Source organism: Sciurus vulgaris (genome assembly GCF_902686455.1).
Source record: "Sciurus vulgaris genome assembly, chromosome: X".
Taxonomy (NCBI): domain Eukaryota; kingdom Metazoa; phylum Chordata; class Mammalia; order Rodentia; family Sciuridae; genus Sciurus; species Sciurus vulgaris.
In genome coordinates this window covers 122,858,840-122,883,258 of record NC_136471.1, presented here as the reverse complement: position 1 = coordinate 122,883,258, position 24,419 = coordinate 122,858,840, and the positions used below count along the sequence as shown (strand labels likewise).

At 38.7% G+C, this 24,419-nt stretch overlaps 1 protein-coding gene across 6 annotated transcripts in view; it reads right to left on the bottom strand.

Annotated features, from left to right (window-relative positions):
• The window catches only part of SH3KBP1 (SH3 domain containing kinase binding protein 1), a 336,822-nt gene that overhangs the window by 130,390 nt on the left and 182,013 nt on the right, over window positions 1–24,419 (bottom strand). For all 6 annotated transcript variants that reach the window (XM_079122896.1, XM_079122898.1, XM_079122902.1 and 3 more), the window contains one exon: window positions 12,393–12,598. In XM_079122896.1, coding sequence (XP_078979022.1) covers window positions 12,393–12,598 — 206 coding nt within the window. The remainder of the gene's footprint in view (window positions 1–12,392; window positions 12,599–24,419) is intronic.

Here is a 24,419-nt window from a genome sequence, read left to right as displayed (position 1 = left end):
AATTACTCATGAAAAAATAAAAAACTTAAGAAGGAAAAACAGTCATAGCTTTATGGAAACACTTCCCCTAGGAAAAATACAGCAAGATTGTTGCTATGTCATCAGACCTATTCCAATGGACTGGCATGAAATGTTTAAATAGCAATCTTTTCCCCCAAAATTAGATACCATTTTAATCACCACTTTAATGAATTTAGAGCCAGAGTACCTGAGATCAAAATCCCAATAGGGCCATTCCCTATCTGTGTGATCATCAACAACCTGTTTACCCTTTTTGCCTCAGTTTCCTCATCTATAAGATAGGAATGATGGGGCTGATAGAATGCTTTGTGTAGTACATGTGAGGTTCTGGGTTCCATTCCCAGCACCAACAAAAAACAAAAACAAAAACCCCCAAGTGGAAAAAATGGCATTAACTACAAGGGTATTTGGAATACTAAATAATGTATGCAAAGTGCTTACAGAAGGGCCTGGCACATAGAAAGCACCATTATCAGCCACTACTACAAGTTCAGGACTACTTTACAAATCAACATTATCTACATTGTGCCACATTTCTTATTTTCTCAAACCCTGATGACCAGTTTCAGTTTTTAACTATGGTTCATATTTTAAATTTTAAGTTAAATGAATTTAAAAATCATTTATTCAGTATTTATTAACTGTCTGTACTGTGTCCAACTCTTTAGGGGGCTTTGAGTAAGATGCTATTCCAATCCTCAAGAAATTTATAATCTGCATGGGTAAATAAGATGTAGATCTGTTTATATATGACACATGAAAAACAAATGTGGGAGATGTCACTAGGTGGTAAATGACAAATGTTGATACAAGTGCTATGAAATTAGCATTTGGAATTCAGAAGACAGATAAGAAGTCACTTTATCAAAGTCTAATTAGGCTAAGAGAATGGTAACCTGTGCAGAGGAATTCCTAATACTTTATTTTGATATTCTTCCCTCAAGGAAGTAGAACATAAACCCCACATCTTAAGCATAGGGTTCACAGAGTGACCTCTTCCAAAAGAGCAGAGCGTGAAAGGAGAAAACAGAACTTTCAAGGGGAGAAGCTTAATAAACACCACCTCAGTCAAGGTGAGGAAGATTAACATCAACAGTACAAAGTCATCTTGATAGTATGTGCCCTAATTGTGGTGTGATATGAATGGCACTTATTATGGTTTAGACATGAGGTATCACTCAGAAGGTTATGTGTGAGACAAAGCAAGAAAGCTTAGAAGTAAAATGATTGAGTTATGAGAGCCTAATCAGTGCGTTAATTCCCCCTGACACAGATTAACTGGGTGGTAACTGTAGGCAGGTCAGTGTAGCTGAAGGAGGTGGGTCACTGGGGCAGTTGTTGAGCAGAGCTCTCTCACACCACTCTCTTGCATGCATGTGTGTGTGCCTGCCCCCCTCCCTCTCCCTCCCTCCCTCCCTCCCTCTCTCTCTCTCTCCCCCTGCCACTCCTTCCTGGTGGCCATGTCCTGAGCCACTTTCTTCCACCACACTCTTCCACTATGATGAGAATTCTGCCTTACCTTGAGCACAAAACGAGGGAGTCAGCCATCTATGGACTGAGACCTCTGAAACTGTGAGATCCAACTAAACTTTTCTTTCTCTAAAATTAGTCTTCTCAGGTCTTTAGGTCACAGCAGCAAAAAAGTTGACTAAAACAGTACTTCTCTTCTGTGGTCTTTCTCCCTAAAACATGTCACTTCATTTTAATCATGAGAAAAACTTGGAATAAATGCCTATCTAGGGACATTCTACAAAACTCAAAATTGTCAAGGTCATCAAAACCAAAAAAAGTCAGAGAAACTGTTACAGTTAAGAGATAGGGTAACTAAATGTAATGCAGTATCCCGGATGGGACCCTGGAACAAAAAAGAACACTGGGTAAAAATGAAGGAAATCTGAAAAAAGTATGGACATTAGTTAATAATGATATATTGACATTGGCTTATTAATTAGGACAAATGTACCATATTAATATAAGCCATTAACAATAGTGAAAAGTGAGTGTGATGTATATGAGAACTTCCTGTATTATCTTCACTATCTGTAAATCTAAAACCATCCTAAAATTAAAGGTTGATTAAAAACTAATTAGGAAGATAAGTCTGTTGAATGCATATATATACACAAAAATAAATGCATGTGTGCATTAGAGATATACAAGATTATATCCATGTGCTTATAAATCTATTTAACAATGTCCTCCCCACTTCATTTTTTAAAATTTTCTCTATCTTAGGGCATTAGTTTCCAGGATATACAAAGAACTCAAGAAGCTTACACACACACACACACACACACACACACACACACACACACACACAAAATAACCCAATCAATAAATGGGCAAAGGAACTGAACAGACCCTTCTTAAAAGAAAAAATGTGAATGGTCAGCAAATATACAAAAAAGTGTTCAACATCTCCAGCAATTAGAGAAATGCAAATTAACTGCACTGAGATTTCATCTCACTCCAGTCAGAATGGCAACTATGGAAAATATGAGTAACAATAAATGTTGGCAGGACTGCAAATTGGTTCAACCACTCAGGAAAGCAGTATAGAGATTCCTCAAAAAACTAGGAATGGGGACACCATTTGACTCAATTATCCCAGTTCTCTGCATATATCCAAAGGATTTTAAATCAGCATACTATAGTGACACAGCCACATCAATGTTTATAGCATCACAATTCACAATAGCTAAGCTATGGAGCCAACCTAGAGCCCTTCGACAGATGAATGGATGAAGAAATTGTAGTTTATATATACACAGGAATATTATTCAGCCATAAAGAAGAGTGACTTATGCATTTTTCCAGTATATGTATGGGTCTGGAGACATCCTGCTAAGTGAAATAAGTCAATCCTAAAAAAACAAAGGTCAAATGTTTTCACTGACATGTGGAAGCTAAACCACAATAAAAGGGGGGAGGAAATGAAGAGAAGTTCAGTAGATTAGACAAAGGGGAATGAAGGAAGGGAGTGGGGATAGGAATAGGAAAGACAGTAGAATGAATCTAACATAATTTTCCTATGAATGTATATGAAAATACCTAAGCAAATCCCACCATTGAGTATATCCACAAGAATGGGGTCCTAATTAGAGTAAGATATATTCCATGCCCATGCCTATATAATTTTATTGAAATGCATTCTACTGTCACATATAACTAAAAAGTACCAGTAAAAAACCTTTTATCTTCCCCAAAAAACCCTAAAAAATAAATAAATACATTTTCTCTCTCTTTAGCCTACGTATTAACAAAGGTAGTAGAATGCTGAATCCTGGCTTTCTGGTTCCCAAGATATACAGAGAATTTTCTTTGAAAGGAAACTTGGCTCTTTTGTCAGTTCTGCTGCCAACCCAGGCAAAGGCGGCCCAGCTTAAAGAGTATGCATGAGGTGGGCCCATCTGCCCCTTTCCAAGAGCTACTAGAAGTTCTTGGTGCCTAGCCAATTAGTCATCAACCACAGAGTCCCAGGCTGGCAACTCTCCCAGTACTTCCTCTCCTATCCTCTAGTCCACATTCCCTGGAACCTCCCCAGTTATCTCTCTACAGTGAAAATCTGATCATGTCATTTTCAAATGAACTCCTTCACCAACCTGCCAGCCCACCCAGAAGAAGCGCAGCTTGTAAGGGGACTGGCAGGGCCCTGTGGGAAGGGAAACTACCTCCCCTCCTGTTGCCCACCACCACCACCACAGGTCCTGCACTCCAGTGCAATCCACCTCTTCACCATTCCAGCATAACCATGCTCTCTCTGTGTCTATACACATGCCAGGATCATGACTATTCAGTCTTTTAACACTTCATTCCATTACTACCTTCCTTGAAAAGACCTCTGGGACACCCCAGCTCCTCCTTCTCAATGTCCTAAAAAGTTAATAGTTATTTTCTCTCTATTCTTATTTTTTATTTTGAACATACCCCTGCTAGTCCTTGTCCCCTGCATTAGAGTGACTTTTAGACATATTCAATTCTCTCCAATTAGGAACAATTCTAAGCATTGAATGAAAGGCGTGTATGTGATGACTGATCAAGGCATGACTCGAGGGGAAAGGTGTTAACTCTATTCTAATTAACTAGATCAGACCTACTCCACCCCAAATCAATAACCTGCAGGGCAAAAAAAATCTGCACTTACTATGCAAATACAGCATCTAGACATATCATCTATCTAATCCCTTTCCACATGAATTATCACCCCTTAGCTCATTTATATAGAAATCCCAGAGCTGCCACTGCTGATCCATAAAAGGCATTCAATAATGCTTCAATGAATGAATGAGTAAGCCAATTAATGCACAAATGGGAAAGTGACTCTATAGCACAAGCAGACCCCAGACAGAATTGAGTTTTCCTTTATAATTTCAATTGGGTTAGGACAAAACACTATCTTTATTCATAGAGTCAACAAATATTTATTGAGGGCCACTGATATAGAATAGTTTCTGCAACTATTTTCAAGTAATTGTAAATATAATGGTGATTAACACAGACAAGGTCCCAAATTATGGCACTTGCTTTCTAGTGGCTGACATTTAAGACTTGGTGAGGTGAAATAAACAGTTATCATAGGTACAACAAAATTCAACTCTACTTCTCACGAGTTTGAAATTCTCCATTTATAGGCACTTCTATTCTAATAATGAGATGAACAACAATAACAGCTAACCTTATTCAAGTGATAATTGTATGACAGGCACTTTTCTAACCATTTTACCTGGACTAATCCTCACAAATACCCTCTGGGGAAGATCCTTCTTATTATTCTAATTTTAAAGATGAGGAATCAAAGCAAGCATTGAGTGATTAAGTAACTTGTCCAAGAAGAGGAAGTGCTGGGATTTGAACCTGGGCTCCCTGGTCTGTGTGCTTATATAATCACTATAATACTAAAAATATAATTTGCTTTGTTTTGTTCTTTGGTACTGGGGAGTCAACCCAGGGGTGCTGGCCTCGAACTTGTGATCCTCCTGCCTGAGCCTCCCACTTAGCTGGGATTGCAGGTGTGCACCACCACGCCTAGCTCCTAAAAATATAATTTTAAGGCTTTCTGAAAATATGATTTTTGGTTGAAATCAAGTAATTCTTAGAAAATACACAAGGTTGAATGCTATACAAAGTACATGTCAAACATCCATAAAACACCAAACAGCACCCAACATGTCAAAGAGTAACCCTGGAATACTGTTTCCCTTTCCCTATCAATCCTCCTCCCCACTTATTTTTCCTAGTAAGAAAACATAGCAGAGATACACTGGGCAGAGAGAAACTGAAGTCTGAAAATTCCAGACTTCATTCATCCCAGGCAACCAGTGGGCATCTTAGTACCATCTGCTCATGAAAAGCTGTGGATTTTCCAACAGCTCGAAAGATGACACATAATTTTATTTTTCAAAAAAAATGAGGGGCATCTAATACGTGAAGTCTCAGACAATCACAAGTTGTGATTTCATTAGTCAAAGAATATATCATTAACCCCTAGAAATTCCAGAGCTTATTTCTAGTCTTCAAAGGATTAGAGACATAGATCTTTAATTTTTAAGGAACCAAAATCATCACTTTAGATGTTTACATGTTTTAATTTTATTTAAGTATACAGCTTGATGAATTTTTACTAGAATGGATTAAAAATACCTGAGATATGTAGGAAGATATTTAAATTCTCTTCCTGAGATTTGGCTAACTAAAACAATTGATTAGTGACTCTCATTTACATATGATTTTAATTCTAATTCTGTCACAAATAAAAGCTACAGTGTTGATACCATTAAGGCATTAATTTGGGTGATTGTGATTCTATAAATGAAATTCAGGATGTTAAAAGCTGAAAAAGAGACTGTCACAAACAACATCTAGTAGGAAAACAAAATCCTTTTGCATTAGAGATGTCAAAAAAGTCACAAATGGAAATCAGCTAAGACAGGAAGACCAGGGGAAAGGAGCTTTTTGAAGAATTCCTTTGTAGGAAACCCAGTACACTTGGCTGGCAAACCTTCAGGCTTCAAAATACCTTTTCCAATCAGACAAAAAGACTGGCTCCCCAGTGATTAAAGGGGCCTAGAGAGGCTGGGCATGGAATAAGTGGCACCAAAATGCAAGGATTATTATGTATAAAGTCATGTCCAGTTAGGTCCTGGAACTTGCCCAAATATCTGTAATTTATATACCCATGTGTATTATCTGACACTTCTTTGCCTAAGTGCTTAGTTGAAAGTGATCATCTGAGTGACTCATAAAAAGTGGAAGAGTTTATAAAAAGAGGGTAGGACCAGGTTGGGGTCGCAGGGAAGCAGCTTGATGAGGAAATTCTCCTTCAGGTCCATGGGTGGGAGACAGAGGTACCAGCTTTATTCATGAGAATAAGGTCCTATGTGGGCTGCCTTCTTACTTACTGTCTTTCAACCCAATCTCTAGGCTACATCTCAGACCTATATCTATGGTTCTTTCCTGATCACCGACTGATTTAGCTATCTGCCTGCTTGATAGTCCCAGAAGAATCTCAAAATTCAGTTAGACTAACCCATTACCTTCCACCTGAAACATCTCCCTCGTCCCGTATTTTCTAATCAGAGACTAGTATTACCATTCACCTAGTTGCTTAATCTAGTTGCCCAAGGCATCATCCTCAAGTTTTCCTTTTCATTTAACCCCCACATACTATGAAATTTCATAATTCTGTCTTCCAAATATTTCCCCAAACCATCCATTTCTCTCCATGACAATCATTCAAGCTGAAAGACAGAACATCCTTTATCTTGATGCTTCTTTGCACATAAAGGGAATTCAAATGGACACACTTTGGGCACTCTTGGCCCTCTCTGTCCCTTCATCTACTCTCCCATGGAAGAGTTAAAGGGCTTATCTGCTAGGAGAATTTAGGAAAAATAAATTGGGCATGCTCAGCTTTCCTCTTTGCCCCTCTTAGAAGCAGGCATTCTCTGTTGTTCTTCAAGGCACAGGCCCTTTTAAATCACATGGGCCTGAGTCATTCTAATGTTGAGATTGAGTAGGTGAGTCTAATTCTGGGTATCAATGAGAAGACCCATTTAACTCTCACAGCAGTCTATGCCTTCCAAATTTGCCATAACTTAAGTGGCTATGTATGTTTGGGTCTGTTTCTGGACTCTATTCTCTTCTGTTGCTCTATTCATCCTTGCACCCATTCTATACTGCCTCCATCTTTGTTCCCTTCAAGATCATAGGCGATTCTTGGTCCCTTACATTTTCATTTAAATTTGAAAATCAGCTTGTCAGTCCCCACCGCCACTAAAAAGCCTCCTGAGCCAGGTGTGGTGGCACATATCTGTAATCCCAGTGGCTCAGGAGGCTGAGGCAGCAGGATGGCCAGTACAAAGCCAGTCTCAGCAATAGCAAAGTGCTAAGCAAATCAGTGAGACCCTGTCTCTAAAAAAAATATAAAATTGGGCTGGGGATGTGGCTAAGTGGTTGAGTGCCCCTGAGTTCAATCCCTGGTACCCCTCCACAAAAAGTCTCCTGATATTTTGATTGGGATTGCATTGACTCTATAGATACTTTTAGTGAGAAGTGACACTTTTCCAAACCATGAACATGGTATGTCCTATGCACCTTTCTGTATGTTATATTGCAATGCTATTACTGATGAAGGAAAATGTGAAAGATATAGATTACTGTGCAGCACAGAAGGAATGATCTGTTCAATGACCAGTGCTGAGACAACTGGATCTCTCTACTGAAAATTTTAGCAAAAATTGTATTCTCCATTCACTGACTAATCTTATTAACTGACTCTGTACCTAAATTGGGGGGTGGGGAGCTATTTATCTGAAGAACCAATATAAATTTGTCACCTGTGTTCTGAATTTTATTTACCATGTCTTCTGTAATCCACTCCTCCCTCACAGGGTAGTTGGAATGTTTTCTCTAAATGACCTATTTGGTTATGTTATTTTTATGCTTAAAACCATTTGCTGGTTGTCCACTGCCCCCAAGATCAAGTCCAAACTTCCTAACAAGTCTCACAAGGTTCTTCATGCTCTGGGTCCTGTTTCTTCACCCATTCTCATCCCCACCTTCTGCTGGAGCCTCTATACACCATCCGTGCTGTTCTTCCCTCTTTGAGGCATTATACATGCTGCTCTCCCCACCTTGCTAAATCTCTATTTCTTTACTTGATAAATGCCTACTAGACCCATAGTTCTCAGTCTAAACATCATTTCCTATAGGAAGTAGGTACACATACACATGAACACCTGCTCTCCAGTCTCCCTCATGAATTCCTGCCATGTTTGAGAGCACCTACAGAACACTATACTGTGCTCTCAGCCTGATTATGGCCATATTGTTATTGCTTGTTTATTTTTTTGTAGCTCCCTGAGGACAGTGATATATATCCCTGAGGATAGGATATGTACTTTATCACTGTATCCCCAGTGCTGTGCAAACAGCGAGCGCTTGACAAACACTATTTGAAATGAGTTATATTTATAGCTTACAAAGTATTTTCAGCTAATATGCCTTCTTTTTGAAGTCCTATGAGGTACAATAGGTAAAAAGATTATTCCCATTTTATAGATGTTTCAACTAAAGTCAACTTTGACAAGGTTAATCTGGTAGGACAATGGAATCATACCCCTTCAAACTTCTGATATTTAACCTGGTTCATCTTTTACTACATAGTACTTTCATTATTCTGATTTAGCATATACTTGTATCTGATCTTAGTTTACGTGGAGACTTTTCTACAAGTTTTTAAAAAATTTAACCTTTAATACAGGGAAAATTCCAATACACACAAAAATAGAGCAGAGTATAGCAAACTCTCATATATGCATCACTCACTTTCAACAGTTATCAACTTATGACCAATATCATCTCTTCTATGCTCCACCTACTCTTCTATCTTCCAGACCACTGGAAGCAAATCCCAGACATTATATCATTTCATCTGTAAATACTTCACTTAAGTGGTGCATTACACAAATCATTCACAGGCGTATCCATTTGGGAGTATTGAAAAGGTTCATAAATGGAATTCTTCCTTGTAATTTAATACGAGAAGAATAAATACACTATTTCTTTATTCATGGTTGGCAGGGGGATGTTAAACAATCTCTCTCCTGGCATACAATCTAATCACCATCTCTGGGTGATATGGATTAAAATCATAGGCAAAATAAGAACAAAATTACTGATGCAGAAAAAGTGGATCTCAATACTTTGTAAACTTGAATGGTAAGTATAATTTAACGCCTACAGACATGAATAATCATCAGGTTCTCTTTTTCCTCATCCAAGTTATCAAACCAGCCATGTCAGAAGGTCAACTATCCCATCCTAAGCAGGAGGCATGCTTGGGTCTCACCTTCCAAATGCTTCATACAAGATCCAATTTGTGCTTCTGCAAAATCAAACCAGCAGCTCCATTCTCAAAGGGAACTTTCTCCCTTAAACATAAATCTTGGACACAAAACCATCTCAAAAGTGATGAGAACCAGGTTGTACACCAATAAAACAAGATCACACTCATAAGCTCTTGTGCCAGGTTATACAATGATATAATGGATCCATAAATCTATGCAACTACCCATGGTAACAACCACAGAAGGCAGAGATAGTTTCAAATCTTCTTAGATGTTGTAAAAATTGTACACAGCCATTAGAGCAGACTTGGAAGTTTATATTTTCCCCAGAGGCTTCACACTGAGAAGTGGGTTAAGGGAATTTCCAGTACATGGTTTCATTCTGCAAACAAATCAGGAAACAGGACACACACATTCACACATATATAGACATACATATATATTACATGACTCTGATGGAGTTAATCCTTCGTGTCATCAATACCAATGCAATAAATGTTTCACAAAGATGCATTAACCATACAATTACTTTAATTTGAACACTGCAACTGGCAACTATTCTACCCAGTCACCTCTTTCTATAGATGTCTATAATCTCTAAAATGCTATGTTAATACAATTTTTAATATTATTCATTTGACAAATATTTATTGAGCACCTACTATGTCTGTGCACTATTCTAAGCACATAGTGTACATCAGTGAGGAGAAGCAAGAGGTGATGAGACATGAGTGGGTGGATTCTGGACATATTTTGGAAGCAGAACTGATGAAATTTCCTAATGGATCAGTCAAAGTCAATCCCAGGGTTTTCGCCCTGAATGACGAGGGAATTGTTGCAGCCTAAAACTGAGATAGGGAAAGTTGTGTGTGGAGGAGAGGGATGATGTAAAGTTGGGATTTGGATACACTGATATGAATTTAAGATTTCCAAGTGGAAATACTGAAGTAGGAAGTTAAACCTACAACTGAGCAATGTGCTCAGATATGAACTTGGGAATAGTCAAGTATGGTGGCACGCACAAGTAGTCCCAGTATTCAGAACTAAGGAGGATCACTTGAACCCAGGAATTCAAGGTCAGCCTGGGAAACAAAGTGAAACTGTCTCAAAAATGAACAAACTTGGGAGTATTATATTTGACATTTATATTGCTATTAATAATAATTCAACATATTATTGGCAGTTAAATCAAACATTAGCAATAATAAAAGTCACACACATGTGCATATAACACACACACACACACACACACACACACACACACACAATGTCCTCCTACCCAGAGAAGAAAAAGACCAAAAATATAAAACAAATGAAAGGAACGAACTATTTGTTGATTCAGTCAATGGTTATGTTTACCTCAAATGCTTGAATAAAATGGAGAAAAACTCCATCCATTGTTCCTTTCCAAGATGGGGACTTGCTCTTTTGTAAATACTTACAGGAATCTGAATGTGATCGTGTGAAACAGAAGTGAGTTCACAAGCTCACTAAATAGATACTAACTAGATAGTTTTCAGATCTTGAGAAACATCATATACTGAACGCTGAAAGGAATAATGCTAGCTCAAAGTAACTTCCACAAAGGAAGAAACAGTCTCTAATTTCAAGGTATGTTCTTTCTGCGTTATTCATCTCTAAAGGGATAAAATGTCCAAAGAGTTCCCTTTTCAGAATCTGTCTCTAATGCACAATGAGATGGGGCAAGGTTGCTGGGGCCATGGGGGTAGAAGTTCTACAGCTGCAGAAGATGCAACCCTTAGAATTTCATCTCACTGAAAAATGAAAACATTTAAAAGCCACTGATAAACCTGCATTAGAGATGTGGCCAATCCCTCATCTCCCAAACCTGCTGGCACAAATGTCAAAGCAAAAATTTCAGCACTAAATCAAATTAAAAAACATCCCTTAAGCACAGCACGAGTATAGCTTATTATAATTTGGAAAATTCCACAGTATTTATTAACTCCTAAGCAAGGCTATGATGCTTAGAAGTGTACCACAGTAGACGTCATCAGCAGCCACAAGCGTGATGGCTCTGGGTGTGTTGCTATGGCAACCGTGTACTCAGCAGCAACATACAGTCTCCCTTTTGCCAACCCAGAAGTAGAGAGAGAAGAAAACAGCCAGCTTTCTGATAGGAATAATCCACGGAGTCAATGTAGGCCATCTCCACCATTCATACAGGCAGGAAACTTCTTTTCAGCAGTCTGAAATCATCTTCAACTTATTCTTACAGAAAAAATATACAATTCCTTTTCTCTATTGCAAAACCACCATAAATACACCAAAGCACTAGAGAAATGTATGAGAAAAGGAGAGAGGTTTCTGGGTATGTGAAAGGTGTCAAGGCATGTGTCAAGTCCAGGGATGAAGGGCCTTTCTAGGAAGGACATAGAGAAGTATGAAAAGTCATCCTGAGAAACATTCCCTAGAGAGGTGCTATACTTTGGTTCTCAAATACCCTCAGAAGACCCATGTATTTTTAAAAGGCTTGGTTGCCAAGGCGATGCTATTAAGAGGTCATGGAACCTTTGAGAGGTAGAGCCTTGTGGGAGATCCTTCAGTCTTTGTGGGTATGCCTTTTCCTCTCTCTCTTTGTTCCCTAGCTCACGAAGTAAATGGTTTTGCCCTGCCACATGCTCCCACCATGATGTGCTACCTCACCACAGGCCCAAAACAATGGAGCTAACCAATCATGGTCTGGAACCTCTAAATCGGTGAGCCAAAATAAACCTTTTATCTTATATGTTAACTATCTCAGGTATTTCATTATAGTGACAAAGCAGACTAACAAAAGAGGAGGGCCAGAAGAAAGGAAACAGCAAAGGAGAGTATGAGTCCTTCAAGGGAAGCTATTCCCACACAGAGGAAGAGCTAAAAAAGCAGGGAGGGCAAATAGCCAGTACGTGAGGAAAATGAAACCCCAAATGAGGCATTAGATGCGTCCAACACCAAATCCCACAAAATGCACTTTCAGATATGCCACATTATATTGAAATAAAATAAAACAGTCAAACATACCTTTTCTACCGGCAGAAAGTCGTTTTCTACTTCAATTGACCTTGGTCTTAGTTTGATTGGCTTGTCTTTGAAAATATCTCCAAAGCCCACTCCCTTAACTTTCTTGGGCTGGATGGCTGCAGTTGCCATTGTCCCGTTGGCACCTTCAGACTTGGTACTGCTCGAGTCACCCCCATCACTCTCGGAGCCTGTGGTTTCCCTTAAGCCTGTCAAGAGTGGGTATGGGGAGAGAAAGAGCTCAGAAATCATCCAGAGTCCTGCAGAATTTCACAACCAGGCAGGAGTCAACTCTACAAGTATTACTGGGTAGAAGATAACTTGCACAGGGCTTTTGTATTCAGTGTGTTGAATATGCTGAGTTTTGTCTGATCTCCTGACCCTCAGTCGTGTTTTTTAAATTTTGGTACAGTGAGTTGAACCCTGGGGTGCTTAACCACTGAGCCACATCCCCAGCCCTTTTTTTATTAAGAGACAGGGTCTCACTGAGTGGCTTAAGGCCTCACTAACATGCCGAAGCTGGCTTTGGACTTGTGATCCTCCTGCCTCAGCCTCTAGAGCCACTGGGATTATAGATGTGCACCACCACACCTGGTCCCCCAGCCTTTTTTGAAAACAGTGAATCAAAATAACTTCTCAGAAAACCTAATTTCCAGGAGACCTCTTTGAACACATGACATTTCAGCCCTCTTCAGCTGGAGCCTGGTTGTGATTCAAACTTGGCTGTAGCCTGTGCAGTAACAGCTCTCCCAGCCCCCTTCCTCACTTCCCCACCCAGGCAGTACCACATACTGTACCTCCAACTCTCTGACTCAAGTCAATTAGCAATTAGCAATGAAGTAACGTTTCCTAAAGGGAAACTGTAAAGCTTAAAGTGATTTAAGCACATTAGCAATTAAAGAAACCACACAAAATTATGACTGCCAAAGAATTAAATCTCTTTGGATGGTTTCACAAGAAATAAACACATGCAGACATGTTTCTCTAAGAAAGCACTGAACCAAACTTGACATTAAGATGCTTTCATTAGAAAGACAATGGTGTTCGTTAAAGAGGGAAAGAAAGTGGCCCTTTCAGAGGCTAGAATTCCCCCAAGTCTAGGGCTCTCCTTCCCTCCTTTAACACCATCCTCTTCCCAAGGCTGATCCCTTTCAAAAGAACACTGGGGACATGACACTCTTCCTTTGACCTCCTGTGGCATGTGCTGGGAGGCATAAACTACTTATCAGCAAGACAATATGGACACTTACCTCCCCAGATTCTTTTTTTCCCCCAGGCTCGCCCACAATCATGTTCCTAAAAGGAAGAGTCTATCTGGATCTAGTTAATTTCTGGGTGTACATTCTTTTTTGGATGGTCAGTACATCAATTTTGCCACCAAAGGGCAGGATTCAGAGGAAATTTTGTCATTAAACTGTCTTTCAAAGCCTCTAGATGTGTAGGATAGCTCCTGACCATTTACTACATATCTCCTTATCTATCATAATGATGCTCTTGGGATGAAAGTAACTTGTCATCAAATTTGTTCTCTATAGGCCAATCCTGAATTATCTTCTTACAGGTCAGGTGGCCTCCTAGTCCATAAGAATGATACACCAAATAATTGCTCACATTTTATGGTATTTTTATATAAAATGCTGAAGTCATTCAAATGAGGAAATCTAAGTGCAGAAAGAAATTATTAAATGGAAACCTGAAAAAATATAGAAAGGTCATTATAAATTGCTAACAAGTTTCAAAATCAAATCCTTAAACAATGGTTTTCTTTGTTGTTGCTGCTATTTTTCATAAAGTTGTATTTGTAAGCCAAAAGGGTAGGGGAGGAAGAAGGTCCCTGGTGCAGGTTTTAATTAACTAAAAGTACAGCATTTGTGAGCAAGAACAGAGGACAGAACAATGAGGAGAGACCCACAACAAGGGGGTCAACTGCAACTCAGGATTGGATTTGAGTGTGCAAACATGGAAAAATCCCCTGGGTTAGTTATCCATTCGTGTGTTTATCTGCTCATTGTTTTTGGAAATATTCCTGCTGGAGATATAATTTTGAAGTCTAAATATTGTGTCATTTTCCCTTTAACATGTTCTCATTTTGCCGTATGGATTCTTTCTATGTGATAAATGGTTTGTATATTCTTTTCTGGTTTGGAAGGAACCATTTGAAGGTGAAATAAAAATAATGATTAGTGGAAAGAAACCATCACCACCCTCTTCCCTCCCACCACCACCATCACCACCAGAAGGCAGCAGAGCAGATGGATTAGGGCAAGTCTGTTTTAGTTCTTCAGAGAGGGTATTCAAAGGGATCTTCTAGCATTTCCCATTAACTAGAACCATAACATTTTTCAACCACTGCCATCCTAATTTCACCAAGTTTCCAGTTTTAGGGATTTGCTGCCTTCGGGCTCATCTTAACAACTTTTTATTAATCACTGTGAGATAGATTCTACATTACACAAGGAGAGGCTGCACAGTCATTCAACCACACAAGCATGACTTGGAAAGGAAACACACGGCAGATTTTTCTTCCAGAAATTCTGGCATCCTGTTTCTGTCTTCTTCTTCTTCTTTTTTGGTAAGTGGCAGTGGGGATTGAACCCAGGGGCACTTAACCACTGAGCAACATCCCCAGCCCTTTTTTGTATTTTATTTAGAGACAGGGTCTCACTGAGTTGCTCAGCGCCTCATTAAGTTGTTGAGGCTGACTTTGAACTTGCAATCCTCCTGTCTCAGCCTCCCAAGTTGCTGGGATTACAGGCATGCACCACTGCACCTGGCCCTTTTTATTTCTTATTTTGAGACAGGAACTCACTAAGGTGCTGAGGCTGGCCTCAAACTCGCAATCCTCCTGTCTCGGCCTCCTGAATAGCTGGGATTACTGGCATGTACCACTGCACCTGATTGGTTCTGTCATTTTTAAGCATGTAAATTAGATAGGTGAATATCTACATTGGTAAAATAATTCAATATCCAGTTCCTTCCCTTTGGAAGGGAAGAAAAATAACCATTTTCATGTTTATTTGGTGCTACATCTTTTATCTACTGCTGTCCTTCATGTTCATTTTCCCATAAATGTCCCCATGTCATTCTCAGAATGCCAGATGACACTCTTGAGCAGTGCAACCAGAAAGTAGACTGTGGACTGGGGCCAGTTCATGAAGGACTCATGACTAGGACATCATGAGATAAGTGCAAAAAGTATGTAAGTGTGGAAACGACTATAGCATTTAGCAGTGTGCACTGGTGTGACTTCCAATCATATGGCCAGTAGATGCATCCAGGTGAATGGGGCACAGGCCAATCCAGGTGCTGTTAAACTCCTTTGATGAGGCACAGGCAGCACACTGCACGTGGAGTAGTTAAGTGCACTAGGACCATGCATCTGTCCACAGTGGAAGAAAAATAAACTTCGCTCAAACAGTTTGAGAAGCATGGTTCTAGCATTCATGTCTGAACTTTCTCTTTTCTCACATCCATATACATATGTATACATGCATATGTATATACATGCACTAAGGTTGATGCTCTTCCTTCAGGTGACAGAAAAACGAAGTTTTTTCTAAGTTGCTTCTGTCCATCCTGTACTTCTGTATAATTTAGCCTATTCTTCTGGCACTGATCAGAGCCATTCTTATTTTTTTTTAATTTAACACATACATGTATAGTGTTTACTACATAGCAGGAACCATTCTAAGGGCATTATGAGATGAATTCATTCATCTCTTTCCCCCCCAACTTTTGGCAGCCTTATTTCACAACACAAAAGGCTACATATTGGTCCTGCCAAAAAGAAGTCTGCCGTGTGGTGATTAGCTGAATGAGCAAAGCAAAATACCATTTCTGGCATGGTCTTTCATGCCAAAATCTTATTTTTTTGAACCACACAATGACAAAATGGTTTAGCAGTTTCTAATAACCCACTGAGAAAAAGCAATAACCATGAGAGGTTGATGTATCTCCCAGAAGCCATCTTCTACTACCCTGGAAGACCAAACCAAAGATACTGGTACAAATACATGTGCCATGACAAATGCTAGTTTCCCTTCTCTGCACACATGGTTCATGCATGCAAGTCACATACATGATAAAGGCAGAAAGCAAACAAGAAAGCGTCAGGGGCTGGTGGTTGGAATGCTCTTGTAGCGCACACCAAGGAAATGACACTTATCGTAGGCAAATAAGTCCATATCCTTGGATCAGAAATTCACACAGACACTTGGCATAAGAGCATAGCATGTGCAGCTTGGGAAAGGGCAGCTGCATCAAAAAACACAAGTACCCAAATCTTATCTTTACAATTGCCTCCTGCTGTTAAGGTCACTCACTGTAATAGCGTCTGTGGCCCTCCGTCTTTCCAGGTGCAGCTCGATACAGAATTGTCCCTTCAAAGGTAGTCTTTCCTGACAGTGAATGAGAGAAGAGAAGGGGAGAGAAAAACAAGAGAGGGAGGAAGGGGAAGCAAATGATGGCGAAAGAAGGAAGAGGAAGAGTCTTTAACTGAACTTGCCTTCAATGAATCCGCTGCAAGAGCTTCATCCACAAAATTAATTACAGACCATTAGGCAGAATTTAAGAAGGTTACAGAATGAGCCCAAAGTCCCCATGCAACCATGATGGCAATGAGCACCCAGATTTGGGGTTTGCCTCTGCAAGTGACTGGCATATAGACTATGCTCAGTTAAAGCCTGGAAGCCATCTCAACATTGTAATTAAAGAACAGGAAAACCTCAATTAACCAGAAGGAATACGATTCACAGATTCATTCCTTCCTTGACTTAATTGTGTAGTACCATCTTCGCTTTGCAGAATTTGACCTAAGCATAAGCCAGATCTAGGCCCATTATCCTTTATCTTCTACCTCTACAGTCCCATATGATAAAAACAGAATGCTCAAGTCCCAAGATTCTAAATGAGAAACAGAATTCTCTTCAAAAAGTTTGTTGGGCTGAGGGTGTAGCTCAGCGGTATTGTACTTGCCTAGCATGTATGAGGCCCTGCATTTGATCCCCAGCACTACATAAATAAATAAGTAAGTAAGTAAGTAAGTAAATAAAAGATCTGTCATCTTCAGAACCTTTAAGCAAGAAAATGTATTAATATACTGGGGAAGGAGGTTCACCAATGAGGTTTGAAACCAATTCATCTCAGTGTAAGGGTGTTTCTGCTTAGCATCAAGGACAGTAGAAAATCCTGTTTCTTGAAACAACTTAATTGAGGTTTTGCCATATCAGTCATCATGAAACTGTACTTAAGCATGAGGACATGGGACTCACCCAGTGTCAAGAGTCGATTTTTTGTTACAAGTAAAGGTTATCAATATCATAAGACTGGACATATGATTAAAGCCCAAATATCTTTGGAACCAAGAGTAAGTACAAGAATACACACATATTGCCCGGCTTTGAGTGTTCTCCCGCCCAGCCACCCACCCACAAATACATAAACACACACATATACATAGGCCCTACAGAGAGTACCACAAACAGGTAAAATGATTTGCTAAAGGAAAAATTCAAAGAAGTCATTACTCAAAGAAATAAGTTCTATTATGGCTTTTGAATTAAATACTCAAACTGGAGGCTAGTCATATCATATAGCTTCTTAATTAAGTGGGAGGCATGAAAAAGGTAGGCAGTATGTACAGAGAGGGAAGAGAGCAACCCGTCTAACTTCTTAGAAACATTCCACACAAAAATGGGAAAACTAGTAGGAACCATAGTATCAGCTCCAGGGCCTTGTCACTCCTAATATATGAAGGGACTTGTGAATAATCAGATTAACAATTTAAATGGAATCAGGTATTTCTAATTTCCATGTCATATAGGCATGGTAGTATACCCTCATTTTGAAATCTGCCCTTTTTCACAGATATGCTGCATCCAATTAAAGCAAATACTTAGGCAAATCAAATCACTGGCTATGTAAGAATAATGTAGAGAAACAACAAAGTGTTTCAAATGTTCTTGCTAGACTTGCAGCTCTTGAGGACACTGATGACAAAAGCAGAGAAAGTTAAAAATGGCTAATTTTCATTTGAGCAAATTTTTACTCCACGTCAGGGATTAAGTCATTACCACCCCTGAGACACTACCGTATTGTGAGCCAGGCCCTCTAAAACCAAACAGCAGCCATCCTCTCCATGTCAAAACAAGTATAATGGGAAAACAATCACTGTTTTGATAATGTTTCCCAAATACAATAGAACTTTCATGTGCCCTTCCACTAAACCAGGTCTCAGAGTCACTGAGACAGACCATGGCTTTGATGTTCTAAATTTGGTCCAGTTTGTCTGCGAAGTCTCCCTGTTGACTGGCAACAAGGCTATCTGGGAGGCAGACTGGGTTGGAGGCTGGGTGAGGACACAAAAGCATTCTATTTGAAATGCAAAAGAAATGAACAAATGGAAAGATCATGAACATGAGTGATGTTTACCTTATTGGGGGAAATACTTTATTGTCAGTATTAAATATGAATATTTTCAGGCAGCAAACACTATAGAAGGGAAGAAATTTAAAATTCAAACACAAAATCGTATTCTTATGCTAACTTTGCCTGAAACTGGGTTTATGAATTTGCTAACTGCTCTTCACTGCTAATAGAATGTTCATCAAACACAAAATAAAAACCATCAAATGCCTCAGAACAGAATTCCTCAGACTGGTTTTTGTTTTCATAGATGAGGAGCACTCAACAATTGGGTTTTTATACCTGGTGAAACACAGTATTTTTGTATCATGGGAATAGTTTGCCATATATTTTAAAAAGTCAGCTTCATCTTGTCTTAGCTTGACACATCACTAAATTAACAAAACCTAAACTTTTAAAAATAAGAAATTAGGAAAATGAGAAGTTCAATTCAAACTAAAAACCCCTGGTTATTAATGGTTATAGAAAGAAAATGCAAACTTTCTTTCTATGAAGATTATGAGAAATAAATGAAAATGTTCCTGTAGTTACAGGATTTAAAAACAATGAAGGAATATTTTTAGTTTTATAACAATGATTTGAAGTTAACTAATGTTTTAAGAATGTTTAAAATTAGGCTGGGGCTGTAGCTCAGTGGTACAGCACTTGCCTAGCCTGTGTGAGGCACTGGGTTTGATTCTCAGCACCACATATAAATAAATAAAATAAAGGTCCATCAACAACTTAAAAAATATTTTTAAAAATGTTTCAGCAGTGTGTAGTAGTGTGTGCCTGTAATCCCAGCAGCTGGGGAGGTTGAGACAGGAGGATCACGAGTTCAAAGCCAGCCTCAGCAGAAGCAAGGAGCTAAGCAACTCAGTGAGACCCTGTCTCTAAATAAAATACAAAATAGGACTGGGGATGTGGCTTGGTGGTCGAGTACCCCAGAGTTCAATCACCAGTACTACCCCACTAAAAAATGTTTCAAATTGAAGGTACATTTATATCTTAAATGTGAGGCAAACTACGGATGAAAATGAAATTGGACAACAGTCGAATCTGAATTTCTTTGTGTCAAGTTCAAATAACTTATAGAGTTAAGATATTTTGTGATTATAAACATTTGGTGATTAGTTCTATTTAATATTATTTAGGCAATAATAGGATGTGTACTATTATAAATAAATACACAATTAAATAGTCATGATCTGTGATCATGATAAAAAATATGATCAACTTGAGTCAGGTTTGAAATTTGTCAGATGTACTATGAAGAGGTTACATGTTTGCGTAATGGAGACAACAGAGTTTGTATGTGGAAGGCCTGCGTGTTATTCTGGCCTCCATATTCACAAGTCAGGCCACACCCAGGACTTAATTAAGCTGGGCAATAGGCTATGATCTGATACAAAGCTAAATGATCTCTGAATTCTTTTCTGCTGTTAAAATTCTAATACTATGTCTGTATTACTGATGCAACCACTTGGATGCTTTTTTCTACCTCTATTATTATTATTTTGCAGTGCTGGGGGATTGAACCCAGGGCCTCACACGTACTACACAAGGGCTCTACCACTGAGCTATAGTTCTAGCCCTGTATGTTTCATGTTTTACAACCCAATTTACTGAACACGTGTGTGTGTGTGTGTGTGTGTGTGTGTGTGAGAGAGAGAGAGAGAGAGAGAGAGAGAGAGAGCAAGAAAGATCTGGTATGCTGGTATGTGGTAGTCAACAATGGAGAAATCTATAAATTCAAAGAAACTTGAGATATATCAACTAATCACAATGTGTGTACCTTATTTGGACCTAGATTCACACTAACAAATTGCATCAAAAATAAGACTTTTAGGGAAAGCAAATACCACATTTTTAATTATTTTAAGGAATTGCTGCAATTTGGGGTGTATGTGATAATGGCATTTTAAGACACCCTTTTATTGATAAATATTGAAATATTTATGGGTGAAATCATAAAATATCTGGGATTTGCTTCAAGATTACATGGGAGAAGATTGTGTAGGGCTTTAAAATTGGTCATAGATTGGTAATTGATGAAGCTATGTGATAGGTACACAGGAGTTTAGTACACTAGTCTTACTTTTGCATATGTTAGAAATTTTCTATAATTAAAAGTTCATAAAAATCTTTTTGAAAAACTACCTTTAAGGTTTCATAAAATCTGTGAATGGGAAAGATTTTCAAATTTAAATATACAGTAAAAAGTTTCTTCTACTACATAACTATGCATCTTCTTCTCTGAGACAATGTTTAAACCAAAATATCAACCAATATAATTGTCATAGTTCTTTCCTTGATAGACTAGATTACCCTAAACAACAATCTAAGAAGTTTAGGGATTTCATAATCAACCACCATATGTAAAAATAAATCAGAATAAGAAAAAAAGCAAGTTCTAACAAAGTTTACCTGTCATTTGAAGATTTAAAAAACACCTTTTTAGAGTAATAAATTCATCAGGCATTTATTAAACACTTCCCATATGGCAAGCAGTAATAGCACACTTCTTTAATTAGTATAGTGCTAATGTTTCTTCTGTCACATTCAATCCATTAGTATACAAAATTTAATAACTACCTCAAGTACTTTCTTGAAGTAGAAATGTGAAGTATACAAATATGAAATAAGCATGTACACATATGTACACATACAGATGCAGGGGTATGTGTGTGTGAAACAAAAATGTACAAAAATTGATTGTATACAAGTTTCTCTTCGTACCAGGATACAGATTTTATTTATCTTTTAAAAACTCACCCTAAAGCTTGATAGCATTTAAATTGAAAGGATGATTAAATGACATTCCTGTGATCTCTAAAAATTACCAACATGGTACAAACATTGGAATTTAACTACCCCAGAGTCACATATTAATTAAGCAATCTCTGTGGGAAAACTAACTGCTGTTTACATAGAGTATTAAGTGGGATGTTCTAACAATGACTTTGATTAAGTACATTTTAGTTCATACCAGAGAAAAAGCTAGATGTCCTTTGTGCATTCCCTACATTTTGCATTTTTCAGTTTTAGGACAAAAGTAAATATGAATTTATGATGATAAGAGATGTTATCACTGGGTGAAGTATACATGGGATCTTACTGTGCAGTTTTGTGCTTATTTTTACAACTTCTATGAATCTATAACTATTTCAAAACAAGAATAAGCATGATGAATTTTATCTTTATGTATATCTAGAGAGCATCAATTAAAAACAATAAATAAAATAAAGGGAGACCAACGGAATAGAGGAAGGGGAACAGGAGGAGGGGAGGAAAGAGGAGGAACTGGGGACTGAAGTGGAGCAAATCATATTTTGTGCATGTATGATTTTGTCAAAATGAACCCCAATATTATGTGTAATTATAATACTCTAATAAAGACATTTCTTTTTTTTTTAAACCTGGGTTTTTTTAAATTTTTTTATTTATTTTAATTAAAAATCATAAATTTACATAGGGCAATATTGTTTGATTCATTCTGTTAATAAAGACATTTCTAAAAAGAATAAGTAGATTCATTCTAAAACCAAAGGTTCTGCTTAGACAAATCCTACCAATATGTATAATTTCTGCAAGCGATCTGATCTGATTATATAAATTTTAATAAGATCACATGCTGAAGCAAATCCAGAATGTAAATCACTACTGAAAATCTTTCAGAACACTGATAGATACTATTTCTTGATATCAGAGGACTATTTCATTTAGCAAGCTACAGGGACATTATTCTCACACCTACTCTTCAATGAAACTCCTTGTGACCAACCCACTCTCCACATTGCCACAGGACTGGCCTCTCTGCCTTTGTACCCACTTTTCCTCTGATGCCAGAACCTGGGGTTCTTCTCTGAACAACAGAGGATCTGTGTGGCCACTTTCTGCAAGGTAAGCTTACTGAGGGTAGGAGCCCTGCTCTGAATCTTCAATGCCTTACACAGTGTCATAGTAACAATAGGGATTCAACAGAGGTTGAATGAATGAAGACAGAAGGAGAAGAGAAAGGATGGATGAATGGATCCAGATAGACAGGTGGAGAGATAGGCCCTCTTTTCCTTAACTATACATGCAGGAAGACTACAAAAACCATTTTGCTTTTATCAGAAGAACACATCCTTGTTAGGAGCTCATGCTTCTCCAGGGACCTCAAAATCCCCTCAACATGGCTATTGAAATTTTGTGGCTCTCCTGGTCCTGAAATGGAGGGCTAGAAACTGAATGAGTGCTGGGAAGCATGGGTGAGGGAAGGTCAGATGATTGGCAGACCTTTCCACTCAGCCTCCTAATTCTGCACCAGGAATTCCACTACCATATCCTTTGAGCTGAGAGTTTGGGCAGGGTCAGTTGTTCAAATTATTGACTTAGAATGTGTGAGAGACTGTTTCAATAGCTCCAAAACTACAAGAGGCATTCTTCTCTGATTCTTCAGCTCTGAGAGCATAGTTAAGATGGCATAAAGCTCTCCCAAAGAGGATTCTAGTATCTCCCCAAAATCTCAACATCAGTACAGGAATCCCAAAATCATTTCCAAGTACAGACATGATGCTTCAGTGACCACAGCATCAATGAGTAAGCAAACAGCTTCAGGCTGCTAAACACTAACTGGTTATGTCCCACCCAATTATCTTGATTAACAATGAGAGCTACCATTCATTAAGGGCCTTCCATGGGTAAGGTGGCTGATATATATTATTTCTCTTGGAACTCATATTTTATTTCCTCATGATCTGATTTGGTCCTTCCTCCAAAAAAGCACATTTAATCCACAATGTCCCTGGGGTATAAAATTGTTACTATAGGACATAATTACCATGTATGATACTATTCCAGTGTACAAAAAAGACACTAGGGCAGCTAAAATTCTTATGTGGATTTGGCATGCAATAGCGATTCTCACAATCCTACACATTAACAGGGTCATGTTATTGGAAAACCCCTCTGTCCTAAGCCAGAAATGGCAGCAGGAGTTCCAGGATACTTCATGTGCTCCAAAATCCTCTCTCAGTCCTTCCTTTCATAGACTTCAGGATGAAATGGCGTTTAGGGTAGGAGGGTCCCAGGCTTTAGCAGTGGAGGAAGAGCTACTGCTGAAGCTACTGAGCCAACCAGCCAGTGCAACTATATCTATATATGTCAGGCTATGTGATCCAGAGCTGCTGAGACAACAAGCAAAAGAGGTCACCAAGCACTCTCTGGAACTGACTTTACTTCCAAATCAGGCATCTGTCCAATCATGCTATTGGATAAATAAAAGAGACATCAAGCCAACATAAGAACACCACTCAAGTCAGATTTTTCCAGATGGAAAAGGAAGACATTGAAGAATTATTTTGGCAAGACTGAGCTGTCCTCCTCTTGTTGAGAAGTCAGCAACCTCAGGTAGTGTCGCACCACTAAGACACAGTTAAGCCTCCTACAACATTCACGCCCATGACCTTGGCTCAACACGGCACAAGATAAACACAGACGCCCACATGGGAAGTTGGGTTAGCGACTGGGAGAACAAAGCTTCCCGGTCCTGACCTTTTGCTCCATGAGCTGGAAAGGGCAGCAGAGAAACTGGAGGAAGACCTTCAGGCCCTGGAGAAAGAAAGACCTGAAGTTCGTTCTCAC